General features: G+C 50.6%; 2 protein-coding genes across 9 annotated transcripts in view; one reads left to right on the top strand and one right to left on the bottom strand.

Annotated features, from left to right (window-relative positions):
* Positions 1-2,543, top strand: part of PHKA2 (phosphorylase kinase regulatory subunit alpha 2) — a 73,879-nt gene extending 71,336 nt beyond the window's left edge. For all 8 annotated transcript variants that reach the window (XM_019666770.1, XM_019666764.1, XM_019666756.1 and 5 more), the window contains one exon: positions 617-2,543. In XM_019666770.1, coding sequence (XP_019522315.1) covers positions 617-787 — 171 coding nt within the window. In that variant the 3' untranslated portion in view covers positions 788-2,543. The remainder of the gene's footprint in view (positions 1-616) is intronic.
* A 13,329-nt stretch (positions 2,544-15,872) lies between these two features.
* PPEF1 (protein phosphatase with EF-hand domain 1) overlaps positions 15,873-16,850 on the bottom strand; it is a 127,200-nt gene continuing 126,222 nt past the window's right edge. Inside the window, exon 24 of the mRNA XM_019667533.1 lies at positions 15,873-16,062. Coding sequence (XP_019523078.1) covers positions 16,058-16,062 — 5 coding nt within the window. The 3' untranslated portion in view covers positions 15,873-16,057. The remainder of the gene's footprint in view (positions 16,063-16,850) is intronic.

Genomic DNA, 16,850 nt, shown 5'->3' with positions numbered 1-16,850 from the left:
GGTATGTGGAATGAAGTGGGCGGGCATCGGGAGGCCACTATGGCACGGGGCAAGCACTATGGGCAGTCTATCTGAAGTGTACCTGGCGTATAAGACAACCCCCCACTTGGAGGCATATTTTTCAGGGCCAAAAAATCATCTTATACGCCGGCAAATACGGTATCTCTATCAAGGCTAGAGATTCTGTGTCCAATAGGGAAGAATGTTCTCAAACAAAGAAAATGTCATCACAGATGGTGAAAAATGTCAGCCATTTGGTTAGAAAACAGCACAGTGGCCACTTAGGAAATATAAAGACTTTTGGAGATGGACAGGCCCGTTTCAGCATGGTTTTAGTGCAAACACCACCCTTGCTCATAGATGGCCTTGGGTAAACAATACCACTTACTCTGCACCCGGAGTCGCTTTAGGAGAAGCCATCCTCTCATTAGTCAGTGATGTTCTGCAAACCGGCACATGTGGGAACCCAGGGCAGTGCCCGGAGCAGGTGCAGTCGGCTCTTCTGCCCCAGGCCCGGAGCTCTTCTCCGCAGGCCATGGGCCTCGGCCTGCAGAGTTATCACAGGCTACGAGAGCAAACTCTGATCATTCTTTACCCCTGCTTTTTCCTGCTGCAGATGTCAATTGGAGCCATGGACACTCTGGAGAAAGACCAAGCCACGGGCATTTGCCACTTTTTTTACGACAGTGCTCCGAGTGGGGCTTATGGGACAATGACCTACCTAACGAAGGCAGTGGCTTCTCATTTGCAGGATTTGCTGCCCAATTCAGGCTGCCAGATGCAATAGGGCCTCAGCGCTCTCTGAGTCTGTCACTTGCCCTGTAGCCTCATTGGAAACTTTCTTCTGTTCCCCAAGATCCCCTGTGCTGTCACAAAAGCATGTCCCATCAGAAACACTGGCAAGGAAGAGAGGGCAGTGACTGACCTGAAACCAGTGTGTGTCCAAGCCACAGAAAGCCAAGGAGCCCTGTGCTCCCCCAAGGAGCGGCATGGGATCATTGACTAGGTTCATTTTGCTGGAACATTTGTCAGCATCTGGTCTCCTGGAGCCTGAGGAGGAAGGAGAAACTGGTGTCTTTTGAGTGCAGAGTGAACTGAGAAGCAGCCTAAATTGGCTCTCACAGAGAGCTACCGAAATAGGTTTGATGAGCGAGTGCACATCTTAAAGATCCTTCCAGCAGCAGTAGCTAGACAAGCAGACCTTGACCAGGGGAACATCTTAACAGGATGCAGTCTGTCTGTGGACCAAACTGTTTACCAAATAGAATAACTCCCTTTCTGTGGAAGTTTGGTTTTCTTGTGCCTTGCTTTTTTCGTGGTCTCTTGTTGTTTTATTGGCATGGCTACCTTCGTGTGACATAATTCTCTCTCACCAAGATGTTGAAAATTGCTCCTAGTTAACTTTGGCTCATGGTCTTCAAAGATTTTATCCTGGCCGCCCATAAATAATGGGTTTCTCCTGCCTTCTGAAAAATCCTACATCTTCCAGAAAGTAGCAAAACAAAAAACAATGGCGGGGAGGATCAAACTCATCTTGTAGCTGGGCCGACTGTTGTTTTCGGGCTGGAGCAGGTAGGGATTCCCTCTGGAAGGCCTGTGTCCCCCACCCCAACCCCGCATGGGGTGACCGCCCTGGCAGGAGAGTGAGCAGTACCTACCCCGAGCTCCAGGGGACCCATGTGATGGGTATGCAGCACCAGATGCCATGGAAATTGGTGGTGTGCTCCCGTAAAAACAGTGCTTCTTCTGATAGAGCCAGCCTGGAGACGCATCCCTTATGGAAGCACTGCCATCTTGATGCTCTCAGGTAGGTGTAGTTGGAGGCCTTGGCTATCGAGGAGCAAGGACAAATCCTGACAGGACAGGGCCTCGCCAGCCTTTTGCCAATATCCTGGTGGGTGGAGTTTCTCTCAGGCCTTGTCTTCCTGGGGGAGTAGGGGGGGTGGGGCCGGTGAACCATTGTTGTTCTGGAAAACCTGCTAGCTACATGGCGAGCTCTGGCTGGTTAAGAGTGATGGGTTAGATTTGTGACAACTCTGCCTCTGAAATGGGAACATGGCCACTGGATCTTTGCTTGGAAGTTTATGTGAAGGTGGAGAAAGCTGATGCTCTAGCTGCTCTTAGGGGACATTGCTGTGCCCGGCGCCCCTCAGAGATGCAGTACTTGCGGTTATTCTGGAAACAGAGGGAAGGTAGGATGGCCTTGCATTCCTGCTGCTTCCTGCTAAGGGGACTTGGTGCAGTCCAAGCCAAGTACTCTGCAGTTGCCCCTGGGAGAGACAATCAGGAACACGAGGTTCGGCGTCCTTACCTGGGCTTGGTGGCATGCAGGCACTGTTCTCCTGGAACGTCAATGCCTTTGCTTCCTATTTCTTCGAAACCACAGTACTTTCCTGGCTGAGGTACAGACTAGTTATGTAGAGGGAAAGGTCCTGGAATCTCAGCTGGTGCTCCAGGGGACGTCTGCATGCCCCGTCTCCTCCTTCCCTCACCCCTCTTCCCCCTCCCCATTAATGCTGGTATATAAAACCTTTCTCCTCAGATTACTAGATCCTTCCTTCATGTGTCACCACGTGTTGAGAAAGCATTCTCTGTGCCAGGTGTGGGAATACAAAGATAAATGAGATGGGACTTGGCACTCAAGGACCTCGTCCCAATGAGGAAAGCCACGCTTTAGGGTGGCGGGGGTGGTGTTAGAGAGCCAGACAAGGTGCAGGACCGGGAAAGGTGGGGCCTGCCCAGGGCACTGGCACTGGTGGGGCAGTTCCCAGTGATAGTGGGGGCACCATGCCCCGAAGCCTCCATGGTCATGCCCCATCTTCCCTGGGAAGTCTGCTCCCACTGGCCTCTGAGGGTCCAAGGGGAGTCACAGCCACCCGGGTTTCATAGTAGTAGCATTCTCATAGCCTTTATTTTTGGTGTCCTTAAGACATGCTTGTCATAAGCGAGACTCCCTGGTGGATCACTTCAGACACAGGTGATGTAGGAAAGGCTCAAGCTGTGAAAGTCCCACTTGCTTTTTGGGAGAAGAGTTACAACCCTCCTAAACGAGCCAGGTGCTAGTTGAGAACAATCCCCTGCCCGTGGATGACGCGCGAAGCCACAGATGCTATGTTTGGGCTCACCAACCAAAGCAGGCCGGGAGAAGAGCCATAATAAGCAATTCAACCGAGCCTTCGATTCACTCTTTTGAAACCTCTTTCAAATGAAACCCTGAAATAGTACTGCATTTCCACAGGCTTCAAGCTGTCAGCTTCAAAGAAGGAGAACAGGCTTCTGAGGTTTGATCCCTTTCGTGAGCAGCTGAGGCCCACGCGGGAAAGAGGAACAGATGTTGGAGGGGGGTGGTAGAGGCCGTGTCCTGACCATCCTGGCCTCTTCGGGGTGGGTTTTCTGCTGAGGAGAAAGAGGGGGCACTGGGTGACCTTTGCTGGGGCTGGAGGCAGCATGTTCTGTCCGAGAGCCAGAAACAAACATTTCTTTTAACATCCTCTGTTGAAAAGCACCCGGCCACCCCACCCACTGCTCACCCTGGCTTTGACCCAGGTGAATCCAGCAGCAAAGAGTAAGATTCTGTCTCTGAGCCCGACTAGCCTTCCATCCCAGCTCTGACCTGGGCGAGTTATTTAGCCTCTGTGTGCCTCAGTTTGCCCACCTGGAAAATGTGCAAGAGGCCTACGGACTGGCATGGGAGTAAGCGCCAGGGAGTCATAGGAACCGCGCCCCCCCAGCTCCTCCACCTCTGGCAGGTGGGGGCCAGGGGCTTCCTGTTACCCGAGGGCAACTCAGGCCGAGTTCTTCCAGCCATGCCACTGCCTCCTGAGGTGGGCGTCTGTCAGGAGGTCAGCTTCGGCAACTCTTGTGAGGCACGGTGAATGGAAGGAGAAACTTATGCGTTAGCTGCCTGGATAGAGAGGATGTAAATGCCCCCTGTGTAAAAGAAAAAGAAAAAAGGCCAGAAGATCAGGACACAAGAGAAACAGTTTGTCAGTTGATTGATGCCATTTATTTCTGGACCAGAAGACAAGAGGCTCGACCTCCCTTGATGTAAGTTAGAGCAGAACCATCTCTCAGTCCTGTTCACTTGCGTATAAGTGTGGCAAATAGCTTTTGTCTTCTCTGCTTCCTTGTCAGAGGGTACAAAAGCCTCCCACCCCTCCCTTGGCGCCATTATCTTTCAAGGTGACTCATGCTTTTAAAGTCCCTGCCATCTGTTCTGTGTGTCTCTGCACTTTGCATGGTCCCAGAATGCCTTCTGTTCTCTGGGACTTGGCTGCTAATAGCTCTGCTTGTGAGGGGACAGTAAAGCCACTGTCACCCTCTTAGAGCCCCCTTGTCCTCAGAAAGCCATTTGGAAAAAGCCATGTCCTTGAGTTACCAATAAGTTCTCTGAGAAAGAAGACCTGAACCGGTAAGAGACTATTCTTGAGCCTAATGCACGGAGTATGTGACTGATGGTCTGGAAGAGGGAAAAATTTCATCAGAAAACATTTGTGAGTGTGTGTGTGTTTAAGGAACATATGTGCAATTTTGGCAAAAATGCCTTCTTAGAAGGATGGGAATAATCGGAACCAATGAACTCTGAAGGCATGTGATTTATCCCTCTGCCTGATTGCAATATGTCATCTATTCTGAAAAATGAATTGCTCAGAAAGCATTTATTGTGCATTCATTGCTCAGCACGCAGAAATATGGAGTAGTGTGGTGGGAGATGAAAAAATGTCTCTTTTGTTTGTGAAGACCTCTAAGGAAGGCCACTTCCCAGCCTCCTGTGGATGCATTCCTAGCACTGGTCTGCCAGGGCACCCACGCCTCAAATCTAAATCCTGAGCAGCTTTGGCCCATTGCTCGGCGGGGTGGCTGCCAGACACGTCCACCTCCAGGTGGTGCAGCGGAAGCGCCAGGCTTTGCAAAGGGCACGGCTTTGGGTTGTCCGCATGGGAACAAGCTGCATCTGAATCGGGCACAGGGCAGTGATGATGCCTTCCACGTCTCCTTTGTTGAAAGAGCTTTCAAGATACAAACCCAGCATAGACATGCCGAGCAGAAATCACAGTCATTGGCTCTAATCTTTCATGACTTTGGTGTCACCCTTTGCCACTGTATCACAGTTATTTGCAAGTAACAGAAAGCAACTCTGGCTGCGTAGGAAATATGTTTCATAAAGGATATTAGATAAATCACATGGTCACCAAGCTTGGCTGCTCCCCAGGCAGGAACAAGGCCCCCGTGTCACTCCCAGGTATCCACAGGCCCACACCCTGGGGCTCACACCACAGGTGCCCCCAAGCTGGTCACTGTCACTGGGATCATCGCCTGTGCTCTTTTGGAAACTAAATATAGCGGCTGCCACCTGTCACCAGAATGGATTTCACACAGCTGCTAGCTGTCAAGTCAGTCCCTGGCAGGTGTGTTGCATCAGCTGGGGGGAGGGGCGGGTTGTGAGCTGAGAGAGAGGTTGGAAAAGCCAGTATCTGCCGGCTTTCCTTCTAAAGTGGAGGCAGGGTTGGCTTCATAATGTGGGGGATCCCCCAGACCCAGGAAGGGAGCTTGGATGCCAAGCACCCCAAACTAAGTGTCCCCTACAGCCAGGACTCTTGGCTTTTATTCCTTTGTTCAGAAAAGAAGGACCTGTGCCCCCAGCCCCAGTCTGTCCTGAGAACTGACCTAAGAAGCATGTGTGCCTTTGGGGAAGGTTGTGCAGCGGGACTGCCAGGGGCGTGCAAGGGACTGCCAGGGGTGTGCAGGTTATCCCACGGCTCCCTCCGTGCTCAGCTAGGACAAGCGCAGGTTCTCCCTTTGGGTAGAAATGTTACTCAGTCGTCATGGTTGGATGGCTGCTGCTGCCCCGACCGCCAAGCACACCACCTCCCAGCGCACAGCTTCCAAGGAGCTGTCACAACCCTCAAGCCAGAGCCCTGGAGGAATTGCCACGGGGCCTCGCAGTTTTTCCTGACCACCACCAGCCCAGCCCCACTAGCCTTCTTCTGGACCCTGAGTGACAACCCGTCTGGGACAAGACGCAAATGATTGTCGCATCTTTCCTTCTAAGTCTTTAGCCAGCTGGGGGATTTAAAAATAAAGAATTGGAACTGCTTCGAGGTGTAAGCCTCTCTCCTGACAGTGTGGATCATTTCCCCCAGCTGTCACCCAGGATTGGTCCCTGCGTTCCCGCAGACATCCAAGTCGTTCTCCTTGGGCTCGAGGGAGCATAGCCATCAAGGCAAGTCGGCCTCTCTCTGCCTGTCCCCTCCCTCTCCGGCTCCCTCTGTGGCAGCAGCGTGAGCACCTGCCGCAGTTCCCTCTCCCTCCTTAACCACAGAGCTCTGGAGCTACAATGACCCGGGAGGCTCCAAGGCGGCTTTGTGAGGCCCTTGCACTGCCAGCCGGGGAAGCAGCTCTTGGTGCCGGGAAATGAAATGGCGAAGTGGGCCTTTGCCATGAAGCATCGGAGCTGGCACTGACCTCACAGCCCAAACCTCCTGCAGTCTCTGGGGTTTTCATCCCCCAAAGCAGTGAGCTAACATGTGCTGCAGTGATCACACACACACACACACACACACACACACACCATATGTTTTGTCCCTGGTCTCCTGATTGAGATTGGAGATAGCTTTTGCGCTGTCAGCACACATTTCTGTGGTTGGTGCTATGCTTGGCAGGCTGCAGTGTAGACGGCTCCAGGCCTAGTAGGGGAAGAGACAAACTAAGCAAGTCTAAAAGGGAGAGAGGGGTCAAATCAGAGCCCAGAACTGGAGAACTGCTCACTCTGAGCACAGGGCCAGCCGAGGCTGGAACCCGGGGAGGGGTGTCAGAGATGCCATAGCAGAGCCTCTTGTCCCTCGATGCCAGGCACCACTCCTCCACCAGGACCAGCCCTGTGTTCTCAAAGATGCAAGAGGGAAGAAAGAGAAGGCCACACTGGCACTGCTCTGGAAGGATTTGCACAGGAGTATGTTGACTCCTGCAAACCCTCCCCTGGGGGTGATGGGCCCCCCAGTCCACACAGGTCAAGGATGAGTAAAATAATCACCTGCAAAACTGGGCCTTGGGCTAAGAGCTTCTCAAGAACGTGATTCATCAGTACTGGACTTTTATCTTACAGATGTCAAAGCACCATGCTGCGGTTGGGGGTGGATACAACAGCTGGGTGACCCCAAGGCCATCTCCAGGTCTCCCTGTAGCTTGGCCCAGGAGGCTGAGAAACCAACCCCTGACTCCTCCTCCCTTTTCTGCCCAGACAATAAGCAAACAAGCAATTAAATGCATAATATGTCGGGATGACAAGAGCCCTGCACAGGACAGGAATGATAAAGAGAGGGCAAAGAGGCCTAGGGGTGATGGGGGCTGTCATATTTAGCTTGAGAAGATCTCTGATAAGGCAGGATTTGGTCAGACACTTGGAAACAGTGGGGTCCTGAGCCAGGCAATACCTAGGGTAACAGCATGCCAGGCAGAGGGAACAGCCAGTGCAAAGGACCTGAGACAGGAGAGCACTTAATATGTTTGCAGAACAGGAAGGAGTTCAGAGGGCAGAAGTGGAGCCATCAGGGGAAAGCGTGTAGGCTTTGGCTTTTGTCCTGAGTCGCTGGAGGGCTTGAGACAGGAATGACACAATTCCTGCCAGTTCTTCCAGAGATACTTGCTTTACATGGATGCAGTGCAGTGCAGAGGGGAGAAGGGTCTCATCGTACGGCAGGTTTGGAGGGCCTGGGGGGCAGGGAAGAGGGAGCAAGCGCCCGAGGCGATTAACTTCCGCCCCCTTTGAGAAGCCCAGAAGCTCCTGGAGCAGCCTCTGCTTGGCTGCTGTAGTATGAAGCTGTAAGGTTGAGGTGATCAAATGATTGAATGACAGGGAAATTATTCCTGTTCCCTTTCTTGACCCTCCTTCCCTGTCTCAGGCCTAAAACCCCATGTGGTCCATCAACCATTTTCAAGCAAACACACACACGGGTACCCAGACATTGACTGCCTCTGCCTGTGACACTGGGAATGGGGCTGACAGGTGGCAGAGCAACAGTGGCTGGGAATCCTTCCCCAGCTCTCACCCTCAGACTCAGCTTTGCCTGCCCTTGCAGAAGTTTCTCCCTGTCCCCAACCCAAGGGACTTCAGACCGTCTCTGCCATCTGCAAGCTCCCGCCTGCCTTCCAAGTGGGGGCCTTAAAAAGCATGAGAAAGACTGTGGGGCTGAGGCCTTCTAGGCTGTAAAGACTTCACATTCTGCAAGTCATTCAAAGGCCGCTTCCTCTGCACTTTAAATAGATGTGCTGTGCTGAGTTTTGAATTTGACACATTTCTTTCTTTGAACTTAAAAAAAGCACAATGAAAAGCAAGCAAGCAATGTTGTGAGTCATTCTCAGGAGGAAGGGAGCAGCTCCCTGCTGGAGGTGGTGGTCAGGAGAACATTCCAGGAGGCTGGCCAGGGTGGGTGCCTCCAGGGTGGGAGTATGAGTGGGAATAGTTCAGGCCAACAGGGTTGGCCCTGAGGAGAGTCTGGAATTAGTGACTGTCTTTTGTGGGCCTTACATCTGGGCAACCCTCAGGCGTGTTGGAAAGAGGAAGGCACAGACTTAAAATGTACATCCGGCCGAGTAACACATCCCTTAACTATTGGGAAAGAGCACACTATCATCCTCCTACACAATTTTACAGATGAGGAAACCGAAGCTCAGGAGGGCTTGTGAATTTCATGAATTCTTGTGCGTTAGATCAGGACTAAAGCCCATGTTTGGAGACTGTGTTTACCTAGACCTGGGCAAAAGATACTGCATTTCCCTTACAAATTTACCTCAGAAGGGAGGCTGGTTTTCTTGGATTACACGAGATTTGGTTGGTAGATATGGAGAGAAATATTGTAAATAAATAAAGTCTCAATTTAATGTACAGAGATTAAAAAGCCCAATGCAGCCTACGTTGACCCAAATCATGTTTGCAAATAGCCCGCCCAGTGCAGCGCAATGCCCTCCACCCAACGTAAGAACCAGGCATGCCCATGAGAGGACGTCGCAGGACCTGGGGAGTGTGCAAACAACTTGGGGCTAGACTAACAGTGCTCTGGGCTTGGTCCTCTGTCCTCGGTCCGCAGCCGACCAGCCCATAGGTGGCCCTGAGTGTCCTAGCAAAAGAAGTGGGGCCAGGTCCTGCTCTGCTCTAAGGGTCTGTTTCAAATCAGAAAAATGTCATTAGTGCTTTGGAAGCTCCACAGCTCTTAACAACTAGAGGATCCGTTGTAATGTGCACATCGCCCGCCACCTGAGAGGCCTTGACCTGAGGACAGCCTTCGGCAAAATTGGAATGGAGGCAGCATGGGACTTAAGGTGTGGCCCCTCGCTTTGACCACCTCCTGGGCCCCCTGGCCCTTTATCCGTCAGGTGCTCTGGGGTCAGCTGGGCCTGAAGTCAGATCTTCATGCTGCTGCTTAGAGCTGGGTACCCTTGGATTATGCATGGTCTCTTGGTGCCTCAGTTTCCTCCACTGTGAAATGGGTTGGCGACTATATAAACTGTTCTCATTGGACAGTTCTAGAGATTAACAGGATAATGTAATAATATTAATAACAAACATAAATATAATAATGTTATGATGATGTATATAAGCCACTGGCGCATGGCAGAGGCTCAGTGACAGTGGCTGCAGTCACCCCTCCTACCCCCGTGGCATCCCACCTAGGTCTGCAGGCTTCTTAGCCCTTGGGAGGCAGCCCAGGGGCTTCTGAATGTGGACTTTGGATTCAGACAGGCTACTTTTTAGCTGCGGAGCCACAGATGGCCATGGATGATGGCAGGTCGCTCTCTGCGCCATGTGTCCTCATTTGTCCAATGCAGATTATAGTACTCATCACGTAAGGTTTTGGAGGACCATAAAAAATTGGATAATGGGAATCATTTTTTTTAAGAGGTCTGCAACCTGGCAGAACTTGGGTTAACCCAATTCAGGTGTTAGTTACTAGCACTCTAGAGAGGTCACGGGTACTGCCGTCTGCTCCGCCCTGAGCAGGGCTCTCTGCTGTGGACCAAGGAGGAAGCAGGGTGGACAGAGACAGGAGATGGCACTTTTGGGAGGAGAAGCAAAGAGCTTCGAAGCCCTAGCTAGCTTCATCATGGGTCTCTGAATTTCTTCTTCCTCTTGGAACTTGTTGCCAAGGGTCTGAGGGGAAGCATTATTGTCCCCATTTTCCAGGAAGGAAAACTGAGGCTTGGAGAGGCTCAGATTCTAGTCCGGACCCCAGAGCCTGTATAAAAGTGGCAGAGCTAAGACTCAAAACCAGGCCTTGCTCTTTAAAACTGCATACCTTCTCCTAAGGATTCATCTTCTCCAAGGCTTCTTTTTACATATGGTAAAGCTTGCAAAAGTGCAGGGAAGATGGGGAGACAGGGAGAGAGTTCAGGTGGTTCAGTTGAGCCACCCCCCTTCCCCACCATGTCATTTTTCTGATTTAGTCGGGTCCTGCCGATTTCCCCAACCACTGCCCAGCTGAGGCCAAGCCTCCCTGGGCCACAAGGCCTCATCAGCTTAGCTCTGAGGAGGTTTTGGCTCCACTCTGCAGAAAGGATTCCAGGCCTGATGCCCATCCCCGTCTCCATTTCCCACCTTCCCGGGACGGGACAAGTTCCTTCTCTGTTGCCCAGCACTGTACCCCAGCCCCAAGGACCACACCACGACATGCCCCGCCCCCCTTCTCAGGGCACGAGCCATCGTTGGGCTCTGGCAGTGAAGGTTCGCAGGCTTACATGAACACTCAGTTATCACCGGGCCTAACAGTAATTCTAGCGTTTCAGGCCGCGTGTTTTTGTGCAAGTGATATATTGAGGGCTTGCTCTTGGGAGAGGTCTGTAAGGAAGCGAGAGAAGCGGAACAATGGAACAGGGGAAGGACCTGAGAAAGGATGTGCATCCAGGAGGGGACTTCCATTAGCCTGAGCCCTCAGGGAGCTCTGGAGTGTCAACTTCAAGACAGAGGACATCCTGCCTTGGGGGGAGGGGGCTATGGGCCTCTCTGTCAGCCACTGGTGGCCTTAGGTGGCATGGGGGGTCATGACCTAGGCAGGTGCCTCCCATCAGCCTACGCAATTCAGGGGAAGAGGATACAGCTGAGTGGTTAGTCCCAGGGGCTGGGGGATGGGTGCACAGGTGATGGGGATATGGCAGCTCGCAACAGCGTCCACACAGGTGCATTCTCTTTCATCTCTGCCATAGTCCTGGCCCCACGGCAGTTACTCTCACTTTGTAGGACAAGAAACGGAAGCTGCAAGTGCTCAAGTCATTTGTGCAGGGTTTCACAGCCCCCTGGGACAGACAGAGGTGCAGGAGCTATTTGACTTCGGGGCCTATTTATGTAGGGTTGCCAGGTAGCAAATAAAAATGCAAGATGCCCAGTTAGATTGGAATTTCAGGTAAATGATGATTCAGTTTTTAACACAGGCATGTCCCAACTAATATTTGGGACATGCTAATACTAAAAAACTATCTGGAATTCAAATTGAACTGGGTGCCCTGTATTTTCTATCTGGCAACCCTGAAGCCACCTTACTCAACAGACAGAAGCCAACTGGAGTGAGTTATGCAGAATGCCAGGGATTGCAGGCAAAGTTGTCATCTTCACTAAGGCTTTCATGCTTTGCAGGGGGAGGGGAAGTACTGGTTTGGTCCAGTACTAAGGCGCAGCCCACGTTTGTGAAATGACCCCCTTGCAATGCAGCAGCTTCTCGTGTTCTTCCTGAAGCCACAAAAGCATGAGGAGTGGGGAAGGCGCTGCCCGAGCAGGCAGGTAGCCTGGGGTTCCCTCCACCCTCACCAGGGAGCTTTAACTGAACCCTGTTTCTCTCCCATATCGATCTCTCCAAACACCCATGCTCAGGTGCTCAGTGCATCTCAATCCAGCCTCTGCACAAAGGAAAGCCCAACGGGCAGACACCCCCCAGCCAGCTTAGACCAACCACAAGGCCCTGTCTGCTTGTTTGAGGGGGCTCCTCTCCTTGCAGAGGTCCCCTGAAGAGCTGTCCGCCGTACATGATGTGACAAACTCACCGGCAGAAAACCATTTCCTGGGCCCTCTCCCACTCACACTGGGAGGCATTGGAGCTGGCGCACCCCGGGGGGTAGCGAGGGACGGGGCCAGATCCTGAGGCTCACCCAAGCAGCAGTGCATCCGGCCTACAATTAAATCAGACTGTGAACATATTGTTCATGGAAACCTTAGCAGAGCATGAGTCATGATGGTGCAGTGAATCACACAGCCGCAGTTTCACTCGTATTTGCTTTATTTGGAGTCTTTATACTTCGTGTCAGGATTGGGGCCCTCTCCCCCTGCGTATATTCTCCCTCTTTGGGGGAAAGACTCAAGCCGGGGCCTTAAGGGTCCAGCTGGGCAGCCAGGAAGAGAGCAGGAGGGGAGCCTGGCCAGCCAAGCGAATCATCTCGCCAGCACTGGAATGGGTGCCCCCACGCCACCAGGAAAGAAGTGGAGGGCAGAGCTAGCTAGCCATTTCGACTATTGCTAGTATCTCACATTTTTTTAAAAAGTGAATTTGGGTGCGAGGGAAGAGGTTGAGACTCCAGGTTAGAATGAAGTTTCCAGCTGCTGTGCAGCTTGTGGTTAACTCAGCTCCCAGGACGGGTACCAGGCAGCACAGCCCCATGGCCACCCGCACACCCAAGAGCTCAGCCCTCTCCACCGCACACCAAGCTAGCTGTACAGCCTGGTCCAACCTTGGGCAACTGGCTTCAGCTCTCCGGTGTCTGTGACATAGCAGTCATGATAATAGTGCGTACCTCCTAGGGTGGTTGTGAAGATTAGTGAGTTAATATGCGTGAAGTGCTTAGAAGAGCACTTGGCTCAGAGGAAATGCTAATATGTGAGCTTTTACCACCACTCCCAGCATCAGACCTGTGAGGTGTGAGAACTGAGGGGGTAGGGCTGCACTTGCTTTACAGACAGCCACAGGCAGGAGACCTGGCAGGCGCAGGATCCACAGGCTGTGGAAACTGCCAAGGGCCTTCTCTGTATTCTGTCGGGTCATTTCGGTTGCAAATGAAGACACACAAGCCCCGTGTCACACCCATTAGCAACTGAGCAGGCGCAGAGCCATCTTTGGATGCCCCATCCAGTGCGCTTTCATGTGTTCCCTGGGGGTTCTGCCGCACTGACTTCTGGGAGAGGGGAGCAGGTTTTTCACGTTAGACTTGCCATGCAGAGAGGCAATGATGGGCTGTGTGTCACTTTGAGCCTCACCAGGCTGCACAGGCAGGGTCCCCACAACCACAGTGCAACCTCTGTCATCACTCAGCACACACATTCAGGTCAAAGCAAGTTCCAACAACATCCCCTCATCCGGATCCTCACATCTATCGCCCGAAGCTAGCAGGGCAGGGGACCTGCCCTGATTGCGGGTTCCCTAGGAGCTAGTTAATGAAGAACTATTTAATCTACTCAGATCATCAGGGATCCCCAACTTTTTTCCAACAGGCATTTTTTTATCACCCCATGTTCTTTATGGTTTGAAAGAGTTTATCTACCAAGCTGCAAGTGATAAGTAAATTAATTTGTTCTCTTCTAATTTATTAATTGGAGATCAACATAATGGCCAAATGAAGTTTCTGTTCAGCAAGAGATAAATGGTGTCCCCAAGCTGAGGAGCTGGGACTCCTTCCAAAAGCAAAAAAAAAAAAAAAAAAAAGACATTTTTTGTTGGCCAAAGATGTCTTATTGGAGTTCCATGTACAGTCTCTGAAGAGCTTTATAAAATGACATCTCATGGGCCCCCGTTAAGATGACTTCCCTCAGGGGAGGTCCAGGGACCCCAGGAAGGGAACTGTGGGCTCTGATCCACCATGGCAGTCTAAGCACCCCTGGGGTAATGGTTGTGCAGGAGCCCAAGGAGGCAGCAGTGCTGGAGAGGAAGGGACCTAATAGCTGGCACTGGGAACAGGACGTCGAGCCTGTGCCCAAGGCAGAGACCACCCACTCTGATGATTCAGGGCCCTCTTTCCTTGGTGACAGCCCCAAAGCCATAGAGGCCCTCAGAATGCCAACTTCCCGGACCTCTGGCACAGAGCCCAAAGCTCTGCTCCTGCCGAAGATGCTCAGAATCTAAGGGTGTGCCTGTCTACTGGTGAGGACACATTTCTGGAGGGGCAGGAAGTCCAGGACCCTCGTAAGGGGCCTCCTGGAGAACACATCCCACAGGCCTGCAGTGCTGGCCATACCAGGCCTGTGAAGCCACGTGACACTAAGGAGCCTCCCTTCCCACCTAAGTGCTCAGTTCTGACTCACCGATGTGCCTGAGGAAGAGTGACAGCCCCTGACCCTAAGCTGAGTTGAGCATGAGCCATGTTAATTCAGTTAGAAATGCTTGGCTTTGCTCTAAATCCCTGGTATTGTGGAAAGACCACTTGGATTAGAGTCAAATGACATCTGTTTGACTTTCAATTCCATGAATTTATCTTTACTATTTTGTGACTTAAAACTCTCATCTGAAAGGTTTCAAATAACTAAAAAAAAAAACCCTATACAACTATAAGTTCCATTAACAGTCTACCTATAGTAGATATTAATAAGGGGACATGGAATAAATGGCAACTTATACTAGGAAAATAGAGAAAAACAAATAACAGTTTAATAAATAAACATAGAGTAAGATGAGTCAAGTAAAATCAAGTCTATCAGTCAATTCACCTTAAATTGATTACACTGAATTCACCCAATAAGAGACAAAGACTGTGAGATAGCAGCATTACAGATTAAAATCCAGGTATCTGCTGCTTAGAGGAAAACCATAAAAGAAACTGACAAAGGTTAAACATAAAATGCCAAAAAGTATCAGAAAAATGCCAACCAGAAGCAAGAATAGCAGAAATAAGGAGAAAATTAGGGCTCAAAACACTAAACAGGATTAAAAAGGCCACTCTGCACAATAAAAACATACAATTAAGAACATATAATTTCATAAACTTACGTGCATTTAATACCATAGATGCCAAAATCATAAGGCAAAAAACAACAACAACTGGAAATGCAAATAGAATATAATAAAATTACGATGTTAGAGGGATGTTTCAATTTCTCTCTTTCAGAACTGAATATATCTAATAAGCAAAAAGTCAGGAGTATAGATGAAGTGATTGACACAACTAATAATTTAGAGTCACAAACACATAGAGAGCTTGACATTCTTCAAATGGAAAATATACATTTTGTTTGTATGTCCATGAAACTTTTCTTTTTTTAGCTGAGCCATCCTGCCACCTGTTGGCAGCTCAGCAGCAGCTCAGCTCAGGCTGGGAATTGAACCAGTGACCCTGTTGCTCAGAGCACGCATTCTTGAGCGAGCTCTTAACTGAGCCACTCGGCTGGCCCTTCCATGAAACTTTTATAGAAATAAGTCAGGTACAACATGGCCACAAAGAAAATCTTATTAAATCTTTAAGGAATAATGAAAGTGAAAAATTTTTAAAAAGATTTTATTGCGGAATTGAGGGAGTGGAATAGCATTGGGGAATCAGGGAAGGGGAACAGACAAGCTGCTGTCCTTTTGTTCTTCAGTCTAGTTGTGGAGGACGTCGCTTCATAGGCCCATGTTGGTATTATCATTGTGCTCTTCCCAGGTGAGGCAGTCACTCGCTGGCCATTGGACGGCCGCTCACGGTGGCTCACGGGCAGCTCATGAAAGCTCATGCCCGCTGCCAGCCAGCCCCACTGCAGTCTACACCATCACCGGTGACACACGGCAGCCCAGCTCCAGGTCGAGCTGTTGTTCACCATCTTAGCTGTAGAGGGCGCAGCGTCACTGGCCCTCATGTGGGATCCAAACCAGGACCCTGCTGCTCAGAGCNATATATATATATATATATATATGGCCAGTAGAAGTGGATCATGCAAATGTAGAAGCTGGTTAAGCAGGCTCTGTAAGGCTGTAGATGCCATACCTTGTGCTGGAGCTTGGAGTCCACAGAGCAGGCAGTCAGGAGGGAAGATGAAGAGCAGGCTGGCACCCACAAGATCACACGGACGACCGGGTCCATGGTTATTTGGTTATTGCCTCTGGCCTTGGTGATGAGGTCATCCTGCAGAAGCCAGGGCCTTCTGTCACAGAGTTAAACACACACACACTTGGCCCAGGAATCAGAGACGCTGACAGGATCCGGGGGAACCGCAGAGCCATTGCAGGCCTAGCTGCACTTCACACCAACAAGGGGAATGAGCAGCTCAGCAGCAGCATGTGGGAGCTACACAATGGCTGTGCCTCCCTGTGCCTTCCAAACCTCTCAGAACCTCCCTTGCGGCCCACCTTAACCAGAAACACACAAGAAAGGGAATTCTGAGAAATGTAGTTCAGCCTAGCCAGACTGACACATTACAAAACCACCACATTCTTTAATTGGTTATATGTCTCTTCAGACCCTCTGTACTACAGGGTCAGCTTTAGTAAATTATATTTTTTCCTAGGAAACAGTCCATTCTCCTACTTTTTTAAGTTATTGGGATAAAGTTACTCACAGTATTCTTATGAATTATTTTTAGTAATTTCTGGTAGAGCTACAGTTATATCCCCTTTTTTTGCTCATTAATATGGTTATCTTCTTATAGTTTCTAATTTAATTGCATTATGATCATAGAATGTAGTATCTTTGGTTTTTTTGTTTGTTTGTTTTTAAAGATTTTTATTGGGGAATTGGGGGGAAGGGAAACAGACAAGTTGCCGTCGTTTTGTTCTTCAGTCTAGTTGTGGAGGTCTTGCTCCACTGGCCCAAGTTGGCACCATCGTTGCACTCTTCCCGGGTGAGGCAGATCAGTCGCCGGCTTCTGGACGGCCACTCACTGCGGCTGCTGGCCACTCACGCTGGCTGCTGGC

Source organism: Hipposideros armiger, unplaced genomic scaffold (assembly GCF_001890085.2).
Source record: "Hipposideros armiger isolate ML-2016 unplaced genomic scaffold, ASM189008v1 scaffold_13, whole genome shotgun sequence".
NCBI classification, from domain to species: domain Eukaryota; kingdom Metazoa; phylum Chordata; class Mammalia; order Chiroptera; family Hipposideridae; genus Hipposideros; species Hipposideros armiger.
This window is presented reverse-complemented; position numbering and strand designations above follow the sequence as displayed.